Source organism: Ambystoma mexicanum, chromosome 5p, assembly GCF_040938575.1.
Source record: "Ambystoma mexicanum isolate Mex_15411 chromosome 5p, UKY_AmexF1_1, whole genome shotgun sequence".
NCBI classification, from domain to species: domain Eukaryota; kingdom Metazoa; phylum Chordata; class Amphibia; order Caudata; family Ambystomatidae; genus Ambystoma; species Ambystoma mexicanum.
In genome coordinates this window covers 22,793,005-22,819,538 of record NC_090930.1, presented here as the reverse complement: position 1 = coordinate 22,819,538, position 26,534 = coordinate 22,793,005, and the positions used below count along the sequence as shown (strand labels likewise).

The window sequence follows — 26,534 nt, the reverse complement described above, 5'->3', positions numbered from 1 at the left end:
ACAAACATCAAGAATCCCCATATTCTACCCTCCAAGGGGTCAGTGACGTGGCAAAGCCAGAGGTAGAGGCCACAATCCTAGAGGGGCTGCAGCCTCTTGTCAGAAATGACCATCGGATCCAGGTCCCCTCCCATGTCACCCCGGTCAGGGGGGCGCTTAACATCTTTCCTCACGGCATGGGAGGGGATAACTTCAGACCAGTGGGTCATAAAAACGGTCGCCCACGGGTACTGCGTGGAATTCGCCTGACCTCCACAATTCAGACCACCGGTCTCACGGCGCCTTTCACCAGACCATCTGGAGATCCTGAATCAAGAGATGGAAGCGCTGCTGGGAAAGGACGCCATAGAAGCCGTCCCTATTCTTCAGGTAAATCGGGGTATTCAGTGTACATCCTTGTAACCAAAAAGGACCTCCTCATGCGCCCTGTTCAAGACCCGCACCCAGCGAACAAGTTCATAAAACCTCACAAGTTTTGCATTGTAACGCTACAGGAGGTGATCCCACTGTTGAAACAGGGGGACTACATGGCAACATTGGACATGAAAGATGCGTACTCATAGTTCAATGTTGCTGGCGCACAGAAAATATCTAAGGTTCATGATGGAGGACAGGCATTACCAATTCAAGGCACTCCTGCTCAACAGCCAGTGGTGTCAGGCCAGCGGACAATGGGAAGATCTGGTAGTTGTCTCGCCAGCCCTCGTTCTCTCTCTGCAGTGGTGGTTGAGAGAATATCTTGAAGTGGTAGACCTTCACCAAACCTGCAGTGGAAGCCACTCTGAAGACAGACACATCTCTCTCGGGGTTGGGGGGGGTGGGGATGGGATGGGTGGAATTGGGGGGGGGGGGGGTTCACCTGCTTCAGCAGACAGCACATGAGGTGTGGTCCCCCTCAACTAGCGTCTAACCATATAAATTTACTAGAGCTATTAGCGGTGTTCAAGGCATTGAAGGCCTTTCAGATGCAACTACAAGGGAAGTCGGTGCGGTTTCTAACGGACATCACTACAGCCATGTATTACCGGAACAAACAGGGGGGCACTCGCTCTCCAGGGCTATCCAAGCTGTCCCTAAACATTTGGATATGGCTCTCAAACACAAGATGTTTCTGTTGTCCCAACATGTTCCAGGGGAACTCAATCTTCTGGCAGACATGCTCAGCATACGAATGGCGTCTGCACGAAGACATTGTGTCCAACGTCTCCGCAGAATGGGGCTTCCCACAGATGCGACCTGTTCGCAACTCAGGAGAACGCCCAATGCCAAGACTACGCCTCCAGGTACCCCCAGAACCGCTCCAAGGGGGACGGTCTCTGGATAACATGGTCAGGGAAATGTCTATGCGGCCTCCCCCACCCCAGACTCCCTTTATCAACAAGATGCACCAGAAACCAGTTGCCATGATACTGGTGGCCCCGCCAACCCTGGTTCGCTCAGCTGCTGGAGATGTCCCTCTCCCCAGCAGTAAAACTGCCCTGCCCGTACAACATGTCTCAGGACAGGGGGGAGACCCTACACCCATGCCCACAAACTCTGAACTTAGCAGCCTGGCTCCTGAGGTCATAGTGTTTGGACACCTACAGCTCCCTTAGAGGTGCATGGACATACTCAGGGAAGCTAGAAAACCCTAACACGTTATTGCTATGCCAGCAAATGGAAACGTTTTGTCATCTGGTGTAATTCCAAAAGCGTCAATCCCATCGATGGCTCACCCACACACATTTTGCTGTACCTTACCCATCTGTTAGACACTGGGTTGGTCTTCAATTCCATAAAGGTTCATCTGGCTGCTCTTTCAGCCTACACCACATCACAACAAAATGTGTTGTGGTGGAAGATACCGGTGATTAAGGCCTTTATGGAAGGGGTTAAGAGGATGTATCCTCCCATTTCTCACCCAGCTCCTGGGTGGGATCTAAATGTGGTTTTGACCAGGCTCATGGGAGCTTCCTTTGAGCCAACGCATAAAGCAAGTCTAAATGACCTGACTTCTAAGACTGCCTTCCTAGTGGCTATCACTTCTATTAGAAGGGTTAGCGAACTACAGGCTCTTTCTGTTCTAGACCCCTTTGTTACAGTCCACAGGGATAAGGTAGTTCTGCGCACTCATACCGGATTCGCGACTAAATTGATCTCGAAGTTCCATGTGAACCAATCGATTGAACTACCTATCTTTTTCCGGAATCCCACTAGCATGGCCGAAAGAAGCCTACACACACACACACCTAGATGTGCGCAGGGCAGTCATGTTCTACCTGGAAAGAACTAAACCACTGAGGAAAACGAACCAATTTTTCGTTTTAGTGGCAGCTGGTTGAGCAGGGGATCCTGTCTCTAAATCAGCTATCTCAAGGTGGGTTGTCACATGCATCACACTGTTACACTCTTGCACTCTTGCTAAGGGAGAACTGCCCTTCAAGCCTATAGCACATTCTACTCTGGGCACTGGGGCGTTAATTACAAATGTTCTCCTTGAGTCAATTTGCAAAGCGGCAACCTGGAGTTCTGTACACACCTTTACAAAACACTATTTCCTAGACACTCATTCTAGGTCTGATTCTCAGGTGGGACAGGCAGTACTAAGACCTCTTTTCTCTACTGTTCCTTCTCACAGCCCACCTCCAACTCCGGGTACTGCTCGCTAGTCTGTGCACAGCATGTGATTCTAAGCAGATTAACAAGCATCAGAAGACAATGCATTACTTACCGTATAAGCATTTCTGATGATTGTATCTGCTTAGATTCACATGCGCCCTCCCTACCTCCCCGCTCGGGGTGGAAGGAACATAGACTTCTTAATACTTCTCTCTTCTTCATGTACTCACTCACAATAGTCTTGGGCTCCCTCCTGGCAGAAGAAATACAATCGGAGGGACCTCGGCGCGTGAGGGATTTTGGGTACACTACATGTCACGATAGGGTTAGTGTTAGACACGCCTATGCCGATGTCCCCTTTCGGTCACCGAAAGACAAGATGCAATACTCTGTGGTTACCACTGGATGTTGGACTATGCACAGCATGTGAATCTAAGCAGATACAATCATCAGAAATGCTATTACGGTAAGTAATTCATGTCTTATCATTGGTCCTTCTATCCTCCGGCCATCTATCCTAGCCAATTAGATTGATAAGTTTATAGTTGACTCTGATCTTTCCCCTTGACTGCCACAATGCAGAACCGTAGAGGTTTGTGTAGCCCCAGGGCCGAACCGTAGAAGTTTACTTTTTTTTACGGCACCCACATTCTTTTTGCTTTGTTTTATCCTAACTTGACTTTTTGAAGTAAATCTTCCAACTTCTCTTGCCTTTTGCGCCGGATTATCAGAAACTTGCAGATATGTAACATCCGGGTGTATTGCAAATGCATGGGTTGGGACTGATTTCGGTCATGTGTGGGAGGGCATGAAGTACTTGTATGTGCATAGATTGGAATTGAAATTGTTATGCTCCTCTGAAGCAGTTCATGTCCTATGTCGGTGCTATCGGATTTATGATTGTGGCAAAAGCCACCCTTTTTTCTGCGGGCGTCTTGCTGTCCCACCCCCTGAATGAGCATGCCGCTCTAAACCTACTTGGTAACCCCTGTACTACTGCAGTGAAAGCATTAAGAATGTGTACTTAAAACGGAGGATTGCCAAGCACTTTACTTCTAGCTTCTCAGAAGCCTAGGGGTTCAGAGGTGCTAACACAAGCAGAGCTCTCCTACCCATGCCATGTGCGAGCAGGCCATCCAGTACGAATTTCCTGACTTTCTAGATTCGGAGACTTTTTTTTGTTTCTTTCCCCTTTTTAAATTTGTGCGAACGTACAAGTCCCAGAATTCAGTAGAAAAAACATAACTGGATGGCCTTCTGACTCCTGGGTCATGGAAACGTTGGGGGCTTTGCACACGTGAAGCTGGAAACGCATGGGCGTGGGGCGTGAAGTTAAGGTCTGGAGTCGCCTGTAACGGAGCTCCGCTCTCTTGCTGTCCGTGTGTAGCCTTCCTCCTGGAGGGCGCCCGTGTTATGCAGACGTGCATCTTATGTTTCCCCTTTCGCCTTTTCTTCTTGCATGTCTTTTTTTTTTTATTTTGTTTATTTTTTTGTCAATTTTCACATTTCACTTTTATTTGTTGCTTGAATTTTCTGTAAAACCTCCAGTGAATGTGCATTTTAGTTGTGGGTGGCTGCCTTTGATATGTAGTGGGTTTCTCCCAAGTGACATTTGCAAGAGAAACACTTCAGAACAGTGCAGTTTTTGGTTTAATTTTGTACATATGCAGTTGTGGAGTGGTATATTAACAATACATGGCAGGAGAGTGACTGTTTTCAGTGGCATGCTGCAAGAATGTCATGGGTGTGGCAACATACCTGATGAATAGCCAGGTTTAAGGGCTCTCCTGATTACATGCTTCAGTGTTCTGGTATTGTCCCATCACATGTGCAGACTGTGGCCAGGACTTGGGCTTTTAAATTAATCAAGACCTTGATCTCCTAGTTCATGAAATATTGTTTGTCTGGGCTTGAAGTGTGTTCCTTTGTGGAATGGCTGATCAGCACAGCATCGCTACGGGTTTGTCTGTACCCCGCCAGGTCTGGGTTCGGCTTGGATTGCAATTCTATCTTGGTATAAATGTATCAGTAGGTTCTCCTGCTTTAGGAGTAGCACCAATGATCTTAATCTGGTCCAAGCAGATGATCCCAGCAGCTAAAGTCTTGGACGTGCATGTGTGTACATGTGGGCGAAGTTGCGGTAAGCAGTGCAGCCTAGGCAGAGCGTTGCAAGCGTCCATGGCCCTGCGCTCTGGAGTTGCCATGTCTTGCACCGCCCCTTTTCGGATGGTTCATCAATCACTTGCTTAATAGATGGACCCAAGTCGGGGGCATAATAAGTCCAAGTGTATGCACCACTTTAGAATGCCAGGCACTGTTGCTTTTACTTTTGTTTCAAGCTTTTCATACTACATTTTAATTTTTTTATTTTGATCATCTTATATTTTTTTTCTTCCTGTTTTTCTAACGTGTTGTTTCCCCTGAATGTTTTGGTGATTTTCTCCAGAACCAACGAAACGTATGCTTTCCTTCCAAGGCTTAGCGGAGTTGGCTCATCGCGAGTATCAGGCGGGAGACTTCGAAGCTGCGGAGAGACACTGCATGCAGCTCTGGAGGCAGGAGCCCGACAACACTGGCGTCCTGCTACTGCTCTCCTCCATCCACTTCCAGTGCCGCAGGCTGGACAGGTGCGTCCCGCCTTCTCCTATTCTCTGCATGCTTCCCTTGCATGCTTCCCTTGCATGTGTTTAGTGGCATCCACTGGGGCATTGCGTTGTAGCTAGGCGCTTAACTTGGAGAGCATGTTACATACATGGTATACATACAAAAGCAAGAGTACAAGACACATATACAAAGATATGGTACATTACAGTGTGCATTTAATAAGCAGAAGTACACACGCCTTGGTTTTATAAACATGACCACACAGTGCTTTTTGAGAAGTGAGACACCTGAACTTTAGCCATTGAAATACAATTCACTCTTGCCATCAAATGTTTGAAGTGCTCATGCAAGGGTTGGAGGGACAGGTTTGTGCCTCGCTATTTATTTGCTACTTTTTCCCGCTTGTTGGCCAATCCCTGTTGCCCATGTTCTCATGCCTTCTGACCTTTCCGCCACCCGTAGTGACTGTGCTGGCATGTGCCGACAACTCCCATCAGAATGTAGCCACGGCAGAGCAGTGAACGCCGGCTAAAGTACGGTAGTCTTGCAGTGTGCACTTGTGAACGCGCCCACGTTTCACATGTTGCAAACCTAACTTTTTTTTCAATGAAAGCACTAATAAAGAACTTATTTTAACACTTGATTTAAATTATTGCATACAAACTTCCAGCACTTGGTGATACCCCCTTCAGCACCAATGTGTTTAAGTCCTTCCGGTTTCTGTTGGGCTAGTCTGCCAGAAATGCTTTCCTAGGTGTTCAATCTGTGGAAGGTCCTGTTGCCACACTTCGCAGGCGGCCTTTCTGCAGCCATTGCATTGTAGGTTTATGGTCGGTCATTCTCCTCTAACCCAGGGATGACCGCCTCAAACATCCCTCCCATCCTGCTTGATGGTTGGGAGGAGGGGCTTCCGTTTCTACCTTGCCTAGTCTCTCCAGAGAGGCCAAGTCTTGTGGGCCATCTGCATTTTCTGGCGGGCTTTGGCCAGGTAGCAATGCATTTGTTTTTGCAGTCTGTTGCCGCGTTGGCTCCATCTTGTGCTGTAGAGTAGGGAAGGGTTGGGGTGCTGGCAGACAGAATATTTACTGGGCACAATTGTAAATAAACTCCGTTGGTAGTACCATACCCACATGTATAAAAATGAAGAATTGTTAAAAATGTGTTATTTGAAATATGTTTATTGCACAAAAGGCACTTTTTTGTTACTAACCCAATATCGCACTAATGCACTTTTATGAGCAGGTTTTCCACAGTAGTTGGCGGCAGCAATATACAATGTTTGTGGTTTTGCGGATTGTTGATTTCGGTGAATTCTGTGTACACCATGTGTTTGAATTAAGTTTATATATCGGAAATAAAAGAGAAATGGAAGTTGAGATCCATTGCAGTAATTTGAATATATCTGCATTTTGTCCACAGGTGACTAAATATATTCACACAAAGGGGAGGAGGGAAGCTTAAAACGGGCTCACTTTTTTCACTACGGATTTTCTGCCATTATCACCAATGAAGAGTTGTAGTCCTAAATGGTCCAGGTGTAAGATGGTTCTCAGGAGCACGGCTGTTGTACTATTCACCCTGGCCTGGGAGAGCTGTTCATAGCACGGCCTACCAGTGGCGCTGCGTTCTTGCCACCTCCTCTGCTTCTCGAGGGCATCATGCACTTGTCTATAGGAAGCCCTATTTGGCAATGTATGGTTTTCTAGGGTTTATGCCAGATTCTTTATACTGCCTACTGTACCCAACAATTCTCAGGGCAGCAAATTCAGCAAAGTTTGTATAGCGATCAAAGTTACAGATAGATTCAACCTTGTGGTGGTAATGGTCCCGTAGCCTGTGTCTTCACACATCTAAACTTAGTGGCAGAATTAAATCCAATAATTGTAGATCTAGCTCTACAAACAATAGCAACGTTGCTGTTCGGTTCAGCTTGGAAATGAACTATCCTGGCTACATCCTGTAGTATGGGGCTTTGTGTAGCGCTTTGCAAGTGTTGCAAACACTTCATGTTACTGAATGGTTTAAGAAGATGTTGCTCCTAGGACTTCCGCTGCTCATCCCCAAAACCCTGTACTTCTAAACTTTGTACTGTTCCAAGTCTTATCTTTTCATCCACCAAATAGAAATATAAACAAGGTATATGCACCAATAAGGCCACTAAATTGGCAGAAAACTGGAGACCACTCCACACAAAAGTCTTTCATTTTACTAAATGCCTAACAATTGAGAATAAATTCACCATGTTGGCAGAAGCCTCCATATCGGCATACATATGCAAACTGCTTCTAACGCATTCATAGAATCGGACCCCAGCCCAGTGAGCATCTTGCTTTTAGTTGCGTATTATTGACCATATTTTTAAGCCATTTATAACCCACTCATGAGCCACGTATCCTCGACGCACCAGCGATACTGTAAACATGACATTGCATCACGTCCCCTTCTGCCATACGTGTGGGAAGATTAAAAAAAGTAATCTGATATGCCCAAATGTAGGGGAAATGTGCATGTAACCACTGCGTTTCCCTGTCTAACCTGAGCAGTTAAAGGTGCAAAGGGGTTTGCTGGCAAGTAAATTGGAGCTTTATGGGTGGGCTGAAAACTTGTAGGCGTAATGATTTGAGTGGAACCATATTTGTACGTTTGATGCAGTGCCAGGCCATCCACATAACTAGATCCATCCTTATGGCATTGCCTTTGCCAGTGTTGAGGGTCTCACCTATGATATATTTCCCATCCTTAAAAGAAACAACCTTCAAATGGATTGTGCCCTCTCACGTTATTCCTCCTCTTTTGATATATCCCTATTCAGCTTTAGCTCCCACTGAGAAGATTTTCAGCCGGGGACCCTGCGCATCGATGCTGGTCGACTGTCCCTCGAGGGCCTCCACTCCGATGTCTACTTCCCCTCGGGAGGATAGCTCAGGGGCAACGTACTTGCCTTGGAAGCAAAACGACACGGAGGAACGCAGGTTTGATCCCGGGTCCGCATTTAGAAACAATAGCGCGCAGCGACCGTTGGCGCCAGTTCTGTTTTTCTGCAAGAGCCATCGCTTGGGAAGAACCGTGCGCTTTGGTTTCTTATAGAGTGAATAAGGGCATCTTAAAATCGGGATTTAAAAAAAATTCTATGACAGTGAAGATGTCCCTTACGAACCCCCATTAGGATCCGATCATAGGACATCGGAGTGTGGATCTTGCTTTTCAATGACATTGAAATAATGTAAAGGGAAGTTGGCTGCAGACAGGTCCCATACATCCCCTTTGACGACTGTCGAAAAAGCGATCCTCTGGGTCGAGGGGGGGGGGGGGGGGGGAGTCTCCTCGTCGGAAGGAAGCTAAAAAGCATTCTCGATCCAGGATTGGATCGCAACACTCATCTTCGTTTTACCGACGAATGAAGAAAAGGCCTTGCAGGTCGCCGTCCTCTTGGAGTTCCTCCCCTGAACGGGTAACATGCCCGTCAAAATCAATCTTCACCGGCTGAATGGTAGAGATTCCGTCAAAAAATGCTCCAGGTCTTGGAGAATGCGGCCTGAACCGCTCAAAGCAGAAGAGTGGGTGCCCTGCCCCTGTCGGGTCTTATGCAAAGGACAAACTCTCTGCGCCCTCGAGCACGTGTCCATGAGAACTCCTCGAACCTTCTAAATTCATTTGAGTCGAGAACCTACTCCTTCGAAGCCAAAATTGACACCTTCGACAACAAAGGGTTCGACTTCCCTTACTGGCTAAATTTCGCCATTGTTTTCGAAGACGTTGACGGCGCTGAGAACTTTGACGTCATCGACAAAAATGCTGAAATTGTTAAAGGATGTCTTCAAATCTAAAGAATTCTCCACTCCAAAGAAAGGACTTTTTCAAGTATCTTTCTGCAATATATGAAGAGCATAAAGCACTTCAGTTTGACTTGGAGTATGGAACACTAGTCGTGCCAGAGGCTCTAATATCAGAAGAGTCGAGAATGATGGATCTGTACGAGACACTACAGATAGCAAGTGGGATTCACACTTCTCCCGATATTGAATTTGAGAGATTAGACCCTAGAGAGGAGGAAGGCCTTCAGCACTAGTCTGATTGCCCTCAGCTCCAAAAGGATGATGTGTAGTTTGAACTCCAATGGGGACCAACAACCGCAGATTGTCAGATCGTTCGAGCCCCAACCACATGAATGAGGCGTCTAACAGTTATCCCCGGCCATGGTTGCCAAAAAGGTTCTCCCTTCAGAATGTTGTCCTTGCAGGCCCACCACAGGAGATCATGTGTGACTCAGCTCGGAATCTGAAGGTCTGACATCTTACCTGAGAATTGAGACCAGAGTCCTGGGAGCCCATTGGAGAGATCTTAATCACAGGCAAGCCGCTGGTACCAGGAAAATGCAAGATGCCATGCGAACAAGCAACCATAGAAAGGCAAAGGCCGGAAAACATTGGGCACTCTGGAATTTGGTGACCATCTGCAGAGTGTGTTGAGCCATCACCTCGAGTGGAGAGGCTTTCTCTCCCTCCCGCCCCCAAGGATGCATCCCCCCCCCCCCCCAAGGATGCATCCAGTACTGCTCCAATGAACCAGAGTCTTTGAGATGGTATCATGTGGGACTTCTTGTAATGGAGGAAGAAGCACCGTCTGTGCGGAGTGGCAGGTTATGCTGAGATGTTCCAGAGCCTGTTCGTGAGAACGGGCCCTGATCAGCCAATCGTCCAGGTAGAGATGGACGTGAATCCCTCCTCTCCGGAGACTCGCTGCCACCACCATTATTAACTTGGTGCAGACCCTCGAGCGGAGGTCAGTGCAGAAGGCAGAACTCGAAACTGATCATGAGGACCGCAAACTGTGTTCTTTCTGTGCTTGTGGTGGATTGGCACATGAAAGTAAACATCCTTAAGGTCCAATTATACCTTTTGTACAGGGAAAGAATGTCCTGATAATGACGGACAACAGTGGCCATGTACTACCTCATCAAGAGAGGTGGTGTAGGGTCACTACCACTGTGCAGAGCAGCAATGCAGCTCTTGTTCTGGGCAATACAAGGAGGAATCTGTCGGCATTCCACCTATCTGGAGAGCAGAACACGGCGGCAAACGCTCTGAGCAGGCAGAGCGCAGAGTCTCCCACAAGTTGGAACTAGCTCAGGAAGTCCTTCAAGAGATCTTCACCCTTTGGGGAACACTTAAATTGATCTGTTCATGACCAGTGCCAACTGGAAGTGCGAGCTGTACTGCTCCAGGGAATTACCCCAAGAGTAGCTCTAGGAAACAGTTCGTAGAGGACTGGGAATTTCCACTCCTATACGGGTTTCCTCCAGTCCCCGTGATTACTCATTTGATCGGGAGGTTGAGAAAGTTTGGAAAATCCATGATCCTAATTGCTCCGGATCGGGCCAGGAGAACGTGGTACCCGGACCTTCTGGACATGTCTATCTGCCCTCCAATAAGTCTACTGCAAAGAGAGCATCTTCTCACGAGGGAGGAAGGCCAGATTTTCCATCCAGAGGTCAAGACACTTAACCTGAGATGTAAGGATTGGGACCTTCCAGATGATATGGAAGTTTTGCTTTCGGCCAGAAGGCCAGCAACAAAATCCTTGTACCGCTGCTGTTGCAACAAGTTCTGCAGCTGGTGCAGGAAAAAATGTGGATCTGGTTCTAAAATTTACGATCCACTTCATTCTTGTCCTTTAAGGTTTTTAGCCTTCAAAACCATTCTTTTTTTTTTTTTTAAATGAATTTTTATTAATTTTTCAAAACAACCAACAATACAAACCAAACCGCAGTGCAATTAGCAATATCACATTTAACATTCAACCATTAGTGCGCACTGCTCCCCTGATTCCCCCCCCCTTCGCGAGCCTGTTTCCATGTCGTTTTCTGTATCTGTCACACATGAATGGGCATCGTTATCATCCGATTCTTCCGAATCCACCCCTGTCCCAAATATGCAGGATATCAGTGTCTTCCATGCCATCAGGGAGCCCAATTCCTCCTCCCAAGACATACAACTCGCCTCCTGCCACACCGTTGTTTCAGCCTCCGCCCATTTCTGCAGGTCACTCCACCACACCTCAACCCGTGGCTTGTGACACCTTCAAAACCATTCTTTAATTGCTTTAACATGAGCCCGTAGGGTGAGTGAAAGCCTTGTCTTGCAATTCTCCTTTATTTTATTTTTTTAAAGTTGGGCACAATTTTGGGAAAAAAGTGGGTTTCATTTAACACAGAAAATGGTACTACCTTCTCTTAATCCACCTCCTCATTCTGGAAAGGAGTGATTGCACATGCTTGACCCTAGGCGAGCACTTTGTTTTTATATTTCTAGAATGTCGAAATTGCAACAGGATTATGAACTGTTTGTTGGTTATACAGGCCATAAGTTGGGGATGGCAGTGCCAAAACAAACCTTCTCTAGGTGGATTATCTTAAACATTTCTGAGTGCTCTAGACTAGCTGGAAAAAATACTCCTGAGGGATCAATCGACCAGGGGCATGGCTACATCCTCTGCTTTACAGAGAGGCGTCCCAATTCAAGATATTTGTGTAGCGGCCCCATGGTCCTCCGTTGATACTTTTACAAAGCATTGTCTGGACTCTTCCTCGCCCCAGGCAGGTGAATTTGGGAAGGCAGTGCTGCATTCTGTTCATTCAAACCCACAAGGAACTCCTAAATTCTTAATCCCGACTCCAAAATAAATACTGCTTTGAGAATACGTGGGGGGGGGGGACACAATCCATTTGAAGAACTGACTTACACCTGGTAACTTTCTTTCGATTGGATGTTCCTACCACGTATTCCTCATTGCCCCATAGAACCTACCCTGCAGTAGAATTTCCGTGTTACACTTTACTTTCTTTCGGGCAAGAATACTGTTTTACGGAAGTTAACGCCATAAAGTATTGAGGGAATGCATCAAAACGGGACTGAAGGTAATGGTCGATGCGTGCCCTATATGTTCAAGTGGTGACGTTGACATTGGGACGGAGGCCCTCGAGTGATAGTGATGTCGACACGCAGCACCGCTGGCTGATTATTTTCCCTAGAGGCAGTTAAAGCTGAATATGGTTGTATCAAAAGATGAGGAATACGTGGGAGGAACATCTAATCCAAAGAACGTTACAAGGGATAAGTTACTTGTTTAAGTGCTTTGCGTTTATGCCCCACAAGAGCATCTTGGTGAGTCACCCTTCCTACTCCCAATACATCTAAGTGCATACCATGTCCTATGCCCAAGTTCAACTGGTGCACCTCATCTCCAGTGAACCTATGAATTGAGGCTTGTGAGTGCTTGGCAAGCCCCTTTGATAACTAGGACATGTTACGCACTTAAACCGATTGACCTATGACATGTGAGAAACATGAAGGTGTCTCACCGCTGGTCCCCGGGGATCTGTCACCAGGTGACCAGGACACGGCCATCGCTTTTGGATCCAGTTCCAGGGGGGTGGACTAGTGCGGTAGGATCACCTGGGTGAGGGATCCTCAGGGAGTGCAAGTAGGACACCAGATGGCGAGACACTGTATCACCTTCCCTGTAACACCTTTACCACATCCTACCAGGTAGGATACTTAGCAACTGAACCCCCACAAAACTCCACCCCCCCTTTCCGAAATGAACACTTTCTCACAGACAGCTCACTGTGAGAGGAAAACTGACCAACGCTGAGCTGTATACCTGACATGTCCCAATACAGTGGTCAGGCAATTATTGATAATTACACACACCTGACTTCATCACACTTCTCCACACAGATAAAAGGCGGAGCACGAAAGCACACTAAGCAAGGCAAAGCACATGAGGAAGCTGCAGTTCCAAGGTGGCGGTTTCATACGAGGCGAAAGACGTCCAGACTGAAGAGGATTGTAAGGATGAAAGCGCCCTTCCACTTTTCAGCGAAAGACTTACTTTCATGAACCTCTGAGAATAAGCAACGTACAACCCGGAATCAAAGCTGAAGAAACCTGCATTGTGTGTCGGAAGTACCCGAGGCTCTCCCGTGTTGATAGTCAATGCGGGGGGAATCATTTGCCACCGTGGTAATGTCTTTGGCTCCTACAACAAAGCCGTGCCAGTGAAGCAGCACAGCCGGTGAGTTGAGACTGATACCAGACCAGTTCTGTGTTGCGGCAACATTGTATAGTGAAAATAAGGGGTGTATAAAGCGTATGTGGCAAGCGATGCAAACATAATTATACAGCTCATGAGTGTTAGGCAGAATCACATGCAGTACCCTCTGGGAACACTACATGCAATTAAGACTGCAAGTGTAAGCACCATTTCACCTTTGGTGCAAGCCTGTACTACACCGTAAAGTGGTAGCGATGGCTGAGCAGCCAGACATATCTCAAGAGTTTGTGTAACTTGTTCTACTGCTCACTTAAAGGACCAACCAATACAGTGATTCAAACAAACACTCAAGGTTTCTTGGTAAAAGAATATACATTTTTTTACTCAGTCAGTTTGAAATCATTACACTAGCATAAGCAGCTCAATATCACACAGTAATAAACCACAAAAATACATCCGGCAAGTGTTTAGCTCCCCTGAAGTGGGAGCAAAATGGCACTTTAGATACTTAATAAAGGAGTAAAAAGATAAGGTTATAAGAATACAGCCCAAATACATTCATAGGCAGGGCAAAGGGTTTCAGTTGAATACAACCAGCAATTCTTCTTAGGCCTGGGCCAAAGTCAATGGTTCAGAGTCTTTGTATAGGATAGCAAAGTTCTGGTAGTAACGGTTAAGCCTTTGCCACAGAGTGTAGAAGAATTCGGCTAGGCGCAAGGTTTGACTAATGTTTAGGGATGGACAAGCCTTCGAAGTTGAGGAAAGTTCAGCGAACTTCCTCGATGGCCGAAAAGCTTTCCGCACCGCGTTTGCACAGTACCTTGTAAATGAAGAGCTGTAGCTGAGGCAGTTGTTCCTGGCACTTTGAGCAGATCCTGCTGTTCCTGACCTTTCATCCTGGGGACAAGGAGGATAACGTTGGGAGGTTCCTGCACTGCCCAGGGATGAGGCCAAAAGCTTAGCAAGACGTCGGTTTAAGGTGGGAGTGCCTTTAAAGTCCACAAGCTGGTTTCCTTCCCTCTGGCTATCTGGTTTTCAACAGCACTCTGAAGAAGATTCAACCAGATGGGGACGGTGTCGAGGTGGCTTGCAAGTTGGTTGTTCCCACCAAATTCAAGGGAAGAAGTTAACCTTGAAGAGCTTCTGTCGATTGGAGTTTCAGGCAATTCGGACCTGCAGCAGGTCTTCACCGGTCGTCCCTGAGCTGCAGCAGTCCTCTTCCTTCAGCTCGTCTTCGGTTGTTTCGTTCCAGTGGTCGACTCTGCTTTCCAAGTCCCAGAGACCTGCTTTTAAACAGTTAACCCCATTCATTCCAGCCAGCCGGCCAATCACGCCAGAGTGCATTTAGGTCTCCTAGGAGACTAAGCACAGGGAGTTTCGGGCACCTCCCTCGCATCCTGTCCACCACAGACACTCATGCGCCAGAGGAGGGCTTCAGCCCTGAAGCCCCAACGAACAAAGGGACCAAACCTGGTTTGGCATGCAGAGACGAACACAAGAAGGATTTTTCCTTTAAAAAAAAAGAAATTTAAAAAAAAAAGGTGAAAAAAGATGACCAGCGTCTGTTTTTACAGATGGGTCTGGGGTGCCGTATTGAAAAACATGGTTGCCCTGATTTTTAGCTACTGTTAGCAGTTGGGGAAAAAATCACAGTAGTTGATCTAAACCACTGCCACCGGCGATTTAAAGTAGGAAAAGGTAACATTTGACTGTTACATGAGTGTTTTGATTCAGGGGAAACTAGGCAACCCCTCCAGCACTCTATAGGAAGATGGGGTGTGCTGGGTCAGTAAATTTAAAGAAGCTAGTAAAGCCAATTTAACTTTACATGCTCTGGGAGATGGTAGTCAGTCCCAGAGAAGGTATTTAAACTTTGGGAAGTCTGAAAGACATCCCTGTGTCACTGCACTGAATGTGCTCTATGACGCACAGAAAAAGATGCCACTGGAGCTTGTTTTAAAACTCCATAACTAAAGAACACAAGTATAACGCACACAAAATACATGGAAGAGTGGGGGAAAAAAGGCTCACACTCTTCCCAGGTAAAAAATCAAATCCTGGCATTCCAGCAAATTTGCTGGGGATCTCAAAAGGTAAGGGAAATTAGCACATTTTTAAAATTCTCCCTAACAATGAGCAATTTAACTTTGAAGCCAAGATATGATACCGTAGAGAGTTGTGCGGCACCACGTGGGTGCTCTTTTCGTATCCAACTGAAAGGTGGTAAATGTTACAAGAAAATTAATTGTGAAATCGATGTATTCATGCCACGGGTCAAGCAAAACCCTGGGCACATTCGAAAGTCTTCGATAGTAAGAATATAAAGAAAATAGATGAAGTTATCTGAGCTAGGCAGCAGGAGATCAGCTGAGAACATTTTGTTAAAGCAAGTTTGTGTTAGGACTTTTCATGTGAAATTTAAATTGGTCCAAACCCGGCTGAGGGAGACTTAATTGTGTAAAAGGGATCTGAGCCTGGCTGAGGGGTTCCGAGGTGAACCGTGAGTCGCCCAAGAAAGAATATTGTATGGAAATTGTAATAAAAGGATCTGAGCCCGGCTGAGGGGGATCCAAGATGAATACTGAATTGCACTAAGATATTGAATACATGTGAAAGTTTGAAAGAGGAAAATAACATAATTTATTTTGGTCGCACCAGGCCCTCTGAATGAAAACACTGTGAAAGACTGACTTGGGCACAGAAGGCCCTGATGCTAATGATTGAACTGTAACCTCACGCTAGAGAAGCCAGAGACTCTGCGAAGCTCGAGTGAACTGCCTTATCCTATTACAGCGCGCTTCAGTTCGTTAAAGAAATTGTCATGTCTTCACCGTCGACTCCATCGACGTCTGGTTTTTAAGGTAACCTAATTTGCTCCTTTTGTTGTTAAACGTGGACCCTAGACAGGGCCTTGGCACTACGTTGTGCCGTTGTTGAATAGTTGTCTATACTCGGTGTGTCCTGTCTAGTTCGATTGCAAAGGGGTCAGAGTTCCAGCAGCATTCCGAATAGATCTTTCACATAGTCTATTTCTTGATCTGGGATCTCCCTTAGGATGCCCGTGATTCCTGTGTCCTATTGTCAAGATCTTCCTGCTTGGACCATATCATTTCAAGTTGCTGTTCTATGTCCAGGACCCTGTTTCTGAGCTCCGCATGGTCATGGGCCTGTTCACAAATAGTGTTCTCGACCTTGTTTAACCTTGATTCTAAGCCCATCGTATTGGAATTTAAGTTGACAACCGATGTGACCATACTATTTTTGGTTTCCTTGGTTCGAGGGGGATTGGGTCCTCCGACTTATTCCATATCTATGACTGGTAATCACCACAGCTGTGCTGCTTCGGAAACTTTTGTCTGCGTCGATGACGTCGATGCGCCGTTGTCGAGGACCTCCGACGTCCAACGTCATCCGATGTGATAAGTAGGACGCACGACGCCCGTAGCCTCAGTTCTTTTTTTTCCGCGAACGTGTTGCTTCGTGAATCTCGGTTACGCCTCGACTCTTTGGAGTTCTGTTCTTCTCGGTTCTTCGAACCTGTTCGTTTTTGTGAGAAATTCCTTCGTAAGATGTCTTCTACTTCGTCTTTGACCCCGCGTCCGGGCTTCAAGAAGTGCGGGGAGTGTGGGTCCAAGATGTCGGTGACGGGCTCACACGACACCTGCCTCTGATGCCTCGGGGAGGCCCACAACACAGATGACTGTATCGACTGCCAGCCGCTCACGTCCAAAGCCTTACGGGAACGTAAGAAGAAGTTGTCGGTAGGTCGGGTGTCCAAGCCCCGGAAGTCGAAGTCTGCGGGGCTTTCGACGGATGATTCGAGAGGTGACTCTCTGCGTCGTCGTCGGAAGTCTCGTGGGTCTCCTTCTAGGAGTCCTTCTCGCCACTCCTCGGCCTCTTCGAGGCATTCTGGGAAGCACCGACCGCAGTCGTCTTCCAGGTCCTCTTCTGAGGACTCTGCCCGGCACGTCGCTTACCCCCACCAGCCGTGCGACGCCGGAGGAATGGGCTTCCTTCGGGAAGAAAATGCTGGCGATTCTCGAGTCGCAGGGTACTAAGCCGTCCGCGCCCCCTAGTGGGGTCGGCCGTGAGAGGTCGAGGGACACCGCTCGCAAGAGTGGTCGGTACGAGTCACGGGAGAGGTCCCGTTCGGACAAGGGGACTCGTTCTCGACGTACCTGTTCCAGGTCCCGGTCCTCGACGCGTTCGAGACCGTGTGCACCTGTGATGTCTTCAAGGAAGACATCGACGCCTGAGGCGTGGAGGGCGTCGACAGGCTTTCTCGAGGCTGAGGCTCCGAGGAAGTCGTCGAAGCCGTCAACGCTCAGGTTGTTGAAGGACACGCTCGGAGCTCCAGGTTCGAGGACTGCGTCGACGCCGTCGATGCTGGCGGCGCTGCATCTGACATCGACGCCGATTTACTCGACGCCGATGCCTGTTCTCTCGACGCCGGCATGGATTCACTCGACGCCGGGGTGTCGGAGGTACCCCGTGGCATGGGGGAACCCCCTAGAAAGGCTCTGGTTAAGAGCAAGCACTCTCGGGTGCCTTCTTTTCACCACCTGGAATATATTTCGGAGTTGGATGAGGATTCTGATGGCCTGGTTCCAGATGAGATGGTCTCGGGCCATAGCCAATTTGACGATTTGAGGCAGTCACTGCATGATGCCAGTGGACTGGACACCTCTCCGGAGGTGGAGTTTTGTAGGCTTGAGCCTGGCTCTCATGCCGATTCCTCGTACCGGCGCCTTATGGCTATGGTGTCCGAGTACTTGGGATGGTCTGCTCCCCCAGGGGAGTTTGTGCAGGATGATCTCGCGGACATCCTTGATGTTGGTCCCCCAACTGACCCGGTACTGCCGTTTCATATGGCTCTACAGAGAAGGGTGGCGGCGGCTTGGACTGCTCCGGAGAGTCTCCCGGCGGTGGGCAGGTCCTTGTCGCGAAAATACCGTCCAGCCAGTAGCGACCCCTGCTACTTGACCAGGCACCCCACTCCGGAGAGTTTGGTGGTGCAGGCGGCCGCGGCCACAGCCCCGGCAAAGCAGGCGTCGTACCCTACCATCCCTCCTGATAGGGACGACAAACGGTTTGATGGCTGGGCGAAGAAAGTGTTTTCTTCGGGTGGTATGGCGCTTCAGGCGGCCAACTCCATATGTGCCTTGTCTCGTTTCTCACACACTCTGTGGAACTGTGTTGTGTTAGCGGCTGAACATATTCCCGAAGGGGACGAACGGGATGGTTGCCTTGCTATGGTCCAGGATGGTAAGGATGCCATGTGTGATTCCGTTCAGTCGGGTTTGGACATGGCTGAATGCGTCAGCAGGTCCATGGCGGAGAGCACCGTGATACTCAGGTTTGTGTGGTTGCGGAAGTCGGGGTTTGCTCCTGATGTGCAGTCCCGGCTCCTCAACATGCCCTTTGACGGTGAACACCTTTTTGGCAGCAAGGCTGACGAGAGCCTTGAGAGGTTGCAGACCTCCAAAGCTGCAGCAAAGTCGTTGGGCGCTGCAGTTCGCCAACCTCTGCCTTTTCGTCCTAGGGGACAGCAACAGAGGGGTGGTTCCTTTCGCTATTACTTGTCCTTCAGTAAAGCGAGAGGAGCTAGCAGTCAGAGGCCAACGCAGGGGTACCAGAGGTGGACGACAGGGTACCCGTGGTGCCAAGGCCGCTCGGGCAGTTGCCTCTGCCCTCAGGTGACGCCGCAGCCGCTACCACTCGGTCATGAGGCCATGTCCCATGGTTCGCCGGTTGGGGGAAGGCTGCCGCAGCATCTTGTAGAGTGACGTGCCATTACTTCAGATGTGTGGGTTCTAGAGATCATAACCCACAGCTACTGTCTTCCCTTTCGGCAGAGGCCTCATGACAATCCACCAGGGAACCTCTCTTTGAAGAGTCTGGATCCGCTCCTTGCGCAGGAAATTCAAGCCTTGCTGGAGAAAGGCGCCATAGAACTGGTGCCTGTAGCGGAGAGGAACACTGGATGGTATTCCCCTAATTTTCTGATTTCGAAGAAAGACTGGGGATTGAGACCCATCATGGACTTGCGCGGTTTGAACAAACTCCTCAGGAAGGACAAGTTCAAGATGGTTACTCTCAAGTCCTCCAGGCCCTTCAGCTTCAGGACTGGTTGGTGTGTCTCGACCTCAAGGATGCTTACTTCCATGTGCCGATCCATCCCAAGCACAAGAAGTACCTGAGGTTCGCGGTTGGCGACTCGCACTTTCGGGTCCTGCCGTTCGGATTGACCTCCGCCCCGAGGGTTTTCACCAAGCTCATGGTGGTGGTGGCAGCGCATCTCAGGCAAGGGGGGGGGATTCACGCCTACCCCTACCTGGACGATTGGTTGATCAGGGGGAGCTCTCTCGAGCAAGTTCTGGATCATCTGTCTGTCACCTGCCACTCCCTTCACAGGCTCAGCTTCTCCCTCAACTTAAAGAAGTCCCACTTGACGCCAACACACCGGCTCCAGTACATCAAAGCAGTGCTCGACACTTCCCTGGGGCAGTGTTTTCCTCCCCAGGTGAGGGCTCTTCACATTCAGCAGATGGTGCACAAGTTTCAGCATGCCCAGACGCTCCCAGCGTTCGAGTTCTTGAGGTTGCTCGGCCTCATGGCATCCTGCATTCTTCTGGTGCCAGAGGCTCGCCTGCGGATGAGATCTTTGCAGTGGGCACTCAAAATGCAATGGTCACAGTCCTCCGGCAGGATGTCGGACCCGGTTCAGGTGCCGCCCTCGGTCGCCCAGGACCTTCTGTGGTGGGCCGTCGAAGGCAACTTGATGAAGGGGGCTCCGTTTTGGCTTCCCTGGCCGGAGGTGACGATCGTGACGGATGCATCCCTCACGGGATGGGGAGCTCATGCCAACGAGTTGACAGTCAGCGGTCGTTGGTCTCCGTCGGAGTCCAAACTCCATATCAATCTGTTGGAGCTGAGGGCCGTCAGGCTAGCCCTGAAGGCTTTTCTGCCGACTGTGCGAGGAAAGAATGTCCTGATCCTGACGGACAACACAGTGGCCATGCACTACCTCAACAAAAAGGGGGGGCAGGGTCACTTCCTCTGTGCAGGGAGGCGATGCAGCTCGAGTTCTGGGCCATCCAGCAGGAAGTTTCGATCTCGGCAGTTCATTTGGCCAGAGACAAAAACGTGACGGCGGACGCTCTGAGCAGGCAGAGCACGATCTCTCACGAGTGGGAGTTGGCTCAGGAGATTCTCCTGGAGATCTTCGCCCTTTGGGGGACCCCTCAAGTGGATCTCTTCGCCTCCAGTGTCAACCGGAAGTTCGAGAGGTTCTGCTCGCGGGAATTTCCTCCAAAAAGAGCCTTGGGAGGCGCGTTCGTGGTGGAGTGGTCATTCCCACTGCTGTACGCGTTTCCTCCAGTCCCCGTCATCCCGCAAGTGTTGCGGAGGTTACGGAAGTTCGGTTCCCGGATGATCCTCATTGTTCCGGCGTGGCCTCGGAGGACGTGGTACCCGGACCTTCTCGACTTGTCCATCTGTCCTCCACATCGTCTTCCCTACCGAGACGATCTGTTCTCACGGGAGGGGGGTCAGGTTCTCCATCCAGAGGTCAGATCCCTCAACCTTCACGATTGGCTTCTGAAAGGTTGAGGTATAAGGATTGGGACCTCCCTGAAGATGTGATCGGCCCGACAGCAAGCAACAAAGTCTCTGTACCGTTGGCGTAAGTTCTGCGACTGGTGCAAAGTTCAGAATGTGGATCCTTTTGCATGTGACATCCCCATGGTTCTGTCCTTTTTACTTTCTTTGGCCCACAGGGGCTTGCAAGTGGGTACCATTAAAGGTTACCTGGCGGCGCTGTCCATCTTTAAGCGCTCGTCTGAAGAGTGTTCCTACTTTAAAATTCCTTTAATTTCACAGTTTCTGAAAGGGCTCACTAATGTGTTCCCTCCGTCACCTTTCCTGGTGCCCGGTTGGGATTTAAACCTTGTTCTTAAGTTTCTTATGGGTGCTCCGTTTGAGCCTTTACATTCTTGCCCTTTGAGGCTGTTGACTCTGTTTTTAGTTGAGGTTGCTTCCGCTCGCAGAGTGAGTGAGTTACAGGCACTTTCAGTTAAGCCACCCTTCACTGTATTTCACAAGGACAGGGTTGTCCTTAGAGTTCGTCCTTTTCTTCCGAAGGTGGTTTCGGAATTTCATTTGAGCCAGAAGGTTGTTCTTCCGGCGTTCTATCCTCCTCCACATCCTGGTAAGGAAGAGGAGAGGCTCCATAGGCTTGATCCTAGGAGAGCTTTAAGCTTTTATGTTCCACGCATGTCCCGGGTCAGAGTGGACGATCAACTCTTTATTGGTTACGCTGGAAAGCGTTTGGGACAAGCTGTGACGCAACAGACTTTGTCTCGCTGGATTATTTTGGCCATCTCGGAGTGTTACCGCTTGGCGGGTAAGGACCCACCGGCTGGCTTGCGGGCCCATTCTACCAGGGGTATGGCTGCATCTACTGCCCTGCAGAGGAGTGTTCCTATTCGCAACATCTGTGATGCAGCCACCTGGGCTTCAGTACATACATTTGTACGTCACTATTCCCTCGATTCCATCCGAGGACAGGATCTGGCCTTTGGCAAAGCAGTCCTTTGCTCTGCTATTTGATTGGCAATTCTAAATTTTGATTCTAAATTCTTTCCCTCCTCCTTGAATTGGTATTGCTTTGGGAGACTGTCATAGATATGGAATATGTCGGAGGACCCAATCCCCTCGAAGAACAAGTTACTTTCTTACCTGGTAACGTTCTTTCGATTGGATGGTCCGAGGACGTATTCCATATCGCTCCCTCCCTACCTTCCCCGCTGCAGAATTTCTTTTGCGATTGCAGCTTACGTTCCGCAAGGCTTTGTGTCTGACTGGCAGTAGACTAATGTCACACGTTCTGGGGGAAAAAACTACAACTGAGGCTACGGGTGTCGTGCGTCCTACTTATCACATCGGATGACGTCGGAGGAGGTTTCTCTTTTTTCCTGAATGCCCAGCATGGTTTTGATGTCGCTTGTCCGCATTTTGCGCTTTGACCGTATTTTGCCTGGGAGGGATGCTGCTTTAATCTTCATATAAAAATGAGCATTATGAATTTCACAACTCAGTTCCAGGATTAAAAAGGAGAAAATAATTATCACATTTTACAACGTATCCAAAACAGTCATCTAACACTAAAAAAAGCAGTGTGTCGTGTGCTTGGAGGCGCTTTCCTCTTATTCTGTTGGAGCTGGTGTGTGAAGCTTTTTTGCTGTGTGATGCAGCCCCGGGGAATCGCTTATTACTCACAGACCCGTCACAAGCAGGCTCTAATTATTTACCCAGCCAGTACGCAACATCCTCTGCACTCTTCACGGGTTATTGGCAGCAGTGTGCGCGTTCTCGTTTAGCGCTTTGTCCAGACCATTTTCTCAGGGCCTCCGGCTAATTGCGCTGTGGCTCTAGTGGTGCTCGTGATGGGTTTGAACTTGATTCTGCGGCAGCACCTCAAGCACTCTGGCACGGATCAGGCAGGTGTGCAAAGGGCCACCTCAGCAACCTGCTAGATTGAGCCCCTTTTGGGGTTGTATGCTCACCCCTTTTCAGGGTGCTGGTGTATATATGGGTGTATTCCTGCAGCGCTTTGGGCAGCCTGTGGTTCCCTCTTGCCGCATACGATGCTCTGCTGCTGGGCCTCCGATCCACCACTTCGGCCCACTGCATTTCCCCGCAGCGTACCAGCCTCTGATGTCTTCTGCAGGTCAGAGGTGGCGCACCAACACCGTTGGCTCTAGTGTTCTCCCACCTTCCTTGTGCGTATCTCAGCTCTGTTGCTACCTCGCTGGGCTAGCGGGATGGTTCCACAGACTCCGTCGGGCACCTCAACATCCCTTAACCCAAATGCGTGGCCCGCCGCCCCACTTTCTTTCTGGCTCCCCCTCCATTATCTCGATCGGCAGCTATGGACTTCACTCCCGGCTTCAGTTTGCGCGCCAACTTGTTGTGGTTGTCGGGGCAGCATTCTTTGCCATTCGGCCGTTCTCAGCTTGGATCTTTGGTGTGTTGGTGCTGCAAGTGTTTGGACACCCTTGCCACCAGCAACCACTCAAAACCTCTACGGCTACACGTTATTTAGCTGAATTTTCTTGGGGGAAGAGGGGGAGAAGGAAGAAGACGGCTCAGGCAGCCATTACTCTGCGCCCCCTGGTGGTCTCGCCTCAAATATGCTTTTAATAAACCAAGGCTGAAGCCAAAACTTGTGTAGGGGAAATTTGGGACTTCTATACCAAGAATCCCGCCCCCTACACACGCTCGCCAACCCCCTCCACCGTGGTACTTATACCGTGATTCTTAAACATTAAAGACTGATTAAATTGGCCTGCCTTTTAATTATAAAACAGGTTGTATACATCTGTATCGCTCGTTTTTCTTTTTCTGAGAGTTCTGAATCTTAGATTCAGATGCTTTGCGTCAGTTACCATCTAGTAGTTGGTGCTTTATTCAATGTGGTCTGCTTTTTCGAATTCAAAAAGGGGTGTTGACACAGGCATTGCGGTTACACATGATCCCACACGTGTTGATGTCCGTGTTTTTTTTATTTTTTATTTATTTTTTTTCCCCTCCTTTTCACCCTCGGGTCGGATACTAAACAGTTTAAGTTATTAGTTATAGCCTTCGCTCTAGTCAGAACCGGTAAATCTTGCCTTCGTTCCACTTGGTCAATGAACACGATGCATTGAGAGCATCGCAGGAGACCGCCTGAATGAGAACTCTGTAACAATGGACAGTGTCTCCATGCTGAAAGGCTAACCGTAGGGTGGGTGGGTGGGGTCAAAATATTTACACTGAAGTCTTGGAATGCCTCGGTTTTTTTTCCACTTTCCTTTACATTTTGAAGCTCTTGCTATAGATTTGGCTCCTGTTAGGAAAGATTGCTCTTTACAGCTCCTTTCCTTCCATTTCTATGGACCCCCAAACATTTTGCTTTTATTTTTGATTCTGATATGCTCTTTTTGCATGTGAATCCATCGGCCATTGTTTTGCCCAAGATGAGCACTCTGGATTTTGGGTTACTCTAGTTGTGCCTACGGCACAAGCTGGTGGTAGCAGTCACTTGCTCCTATTTTTTTGGTGTAATTTACTTTAGTCTTAACGCGTTTGGCTACCAACTGTTGGTAGTTCCCGAACATGGCCATGCCAAATGGTTTTCGCTTGTCCTTTTTAGCCATCTTGTCTTTAACCCTTCTTCCTGGCCTGTGAGGCCAGGTGGATTCTAATATGGACTTCATGTACCCAGGAAATTGGAGGCTTTTGGGCGGGCTTCTGGAGGGCCATCAGTGTTTGCTGCCAAGAAGTGGTTTGGAATTGTCTGGTCCCAATCCACAAACTAGTTTCGGTGTGTCGGAGTGGCGAGTTGTGCCACCAGTGTTACTGATTGGACCACAACTGGGTGTATGTGGGCCAGATCTGTCATTGGCTAGTGGGAGTTTCAGCTCTTTGTCTTTTTGGATAAGAGGACGACACCTGCACCCACTCTAGAGAGATCCTGGAAGAAACTGAAGTAGTCCGTCCTGCCCAAGTGCAAGACCCATGAGGACACTGGAGTCCTGTTGGGAGGCGGCCTGGCCAACTTTGTCCTGGTAGAGACCTGTTTTGTTGAAGATCTGCAGAAGTCCTGGGAATGAGCTGTGACTGATAGCAATTGGGGTCTCCTTCAAGCCAAACCCAAGGTACGCGGAGCCAGTGTTTGTGGAATAACCAGGAAAGCAGTCCGTTGAGAAAAATAGTCTGGAACAGCAGAGGAAGAAGCCAATTCCAGGGAACATGAGCCAAACGTTCATACATCAACCAAGAAAGCATTCCATTTAAACAGGATAGGCATCGCAACAGACGAGGGCAGTCGAGTAGGCAATTCAAGTGGTCAGAAACTGGTCAGGCATCTAGGAAATCTTTAAGCAAAGAAGAAACGAACACAGCTCACTGGGCGGTAGTATCTACATTTATTTACATACATCTATTTACATAGAAACGCCATAGTGGTACGACAGGCCTCTGGGTTGCGTCGGCAACTCACACGTGACTGTCAAAAGCTCAATACCATTGGCAGTATGGAAGTTGCCGTCCTTGCCATCTGCTGGTGCGCGATCTACCCGAGCTGCCAGGGCAGGCGCACTGACGGTGATGAGCACGAGAAGGCAGGAAACGAGACATTAAGATCGCTGAGAGCAAACTGGCTGTGACCACGACCCATGGGGTGGAGGGAACATCCATTGTTGAAGTCGGCACAGAGTCCTACGAAGAAGAGCCTTTGGAAGTGCACCCGGAGCGGTCAGTGGCTGACATACCATCTCGAAATTTCGTGGTCCTACCTGAAATGGGCAAGTGAATCCTTTTTGCGTCGCTGTGCATCAGTGGCTGTTGTCCAGATCTGGAGAGGGACCCTGCATCAAATTCTTTTGCATTTTTCAACCTGAAGACCTTGCACCAGCATTAGTATCCGACCGGAGAAGTGCTTGAAACTGCAACCCCTGGAGATCAAGGGTTGAAGCTGATGGCGGGAAAAGCAACCTCAGACTCGCTCTCTTCATCAGACCTGTGGAGTATGGGTTGTGAGTTGTAGCAATACTTACCTGATCCCCCTAACTCCCTCTCAAAAGTTTTGACAACTTTTATAAACTTTTGAAATAGTTTGGCTTTTACATTGCTTGTTCGCACGTTTGCTAGTTAGAACTTGTACTGTACCCCTTGGAACTGTTCATTGGAACACAGGGACCCTACCTTCATTTTTTTTCCAGTCCCAAAAACCTGTATGGAACTTTGGGCCCAAGGCCTCATACGTCTTATGGATGGACTTCTGAAGCTAGTATTGTATCACTGTGGACCTGTAATGCTTATACTAATACTCGCTGCCTTTTCAAGGGTTTTATATGCATTTTGCCCTACTCCTGTGATTTATTAGGTGTCTATTAGTGTTGCGTGATATTACATGTTTAGTAGTCCTTTTTCTCAGTGCTATATGGCCATGAATAAATAAGCATTTTTCGGATAAGCCCTGACTTTGCACTGTGTACTCATTGAAAACCCCTTACAGGCTCACCACCTTTTGAGACTTGCCCTAGCTAACATGAATTGGTTTGGCTACAGCTGCCAGAGTTGTCCCTGTCACAATACTAGGTTGGCATTCTGTTTTTTTTCCCCCGCACTTTTATTTAAGTTCAGCGTATCATGACCATGCAGTTAGTTAATCCGCAAACAAATTTACAATAGAGTACATTAATTTATTGGTAATTTGTTAGGCGTTACTATAA

At 48.5% G+C, this 26,534-nt stretch overlaps 1 protein-coding gene across 3 annotated transcripts in view; it reads left to right on the top strand.

The window, feature by feature from the left end:
- Nucleotides 1-26,534, top strand: part of OGT (O-linked N-acetylglucosamine (GlcNAc) transferase) — an 810,702-nt gene that overhangs the window by 32,511 nt on the left and 751,657 nt on the right. For 2 of the 3 annotated variants that reach the window (XM_069612350.1, XM_069612348.1), the window contains exon 2: nucleotides 5,045-5,225. In XM_069612350.1, coding sequence (XP_069468451.1) covers nucleotides 5,045-5,225 — 181 coding nt within the window. The remainder of the gene's footprint in view (nucleotides 1-5,044; nucleotides 5,226-26,534) is intronic. The other variant, XM_069612349.1, reaches the window with a different exon arrangement.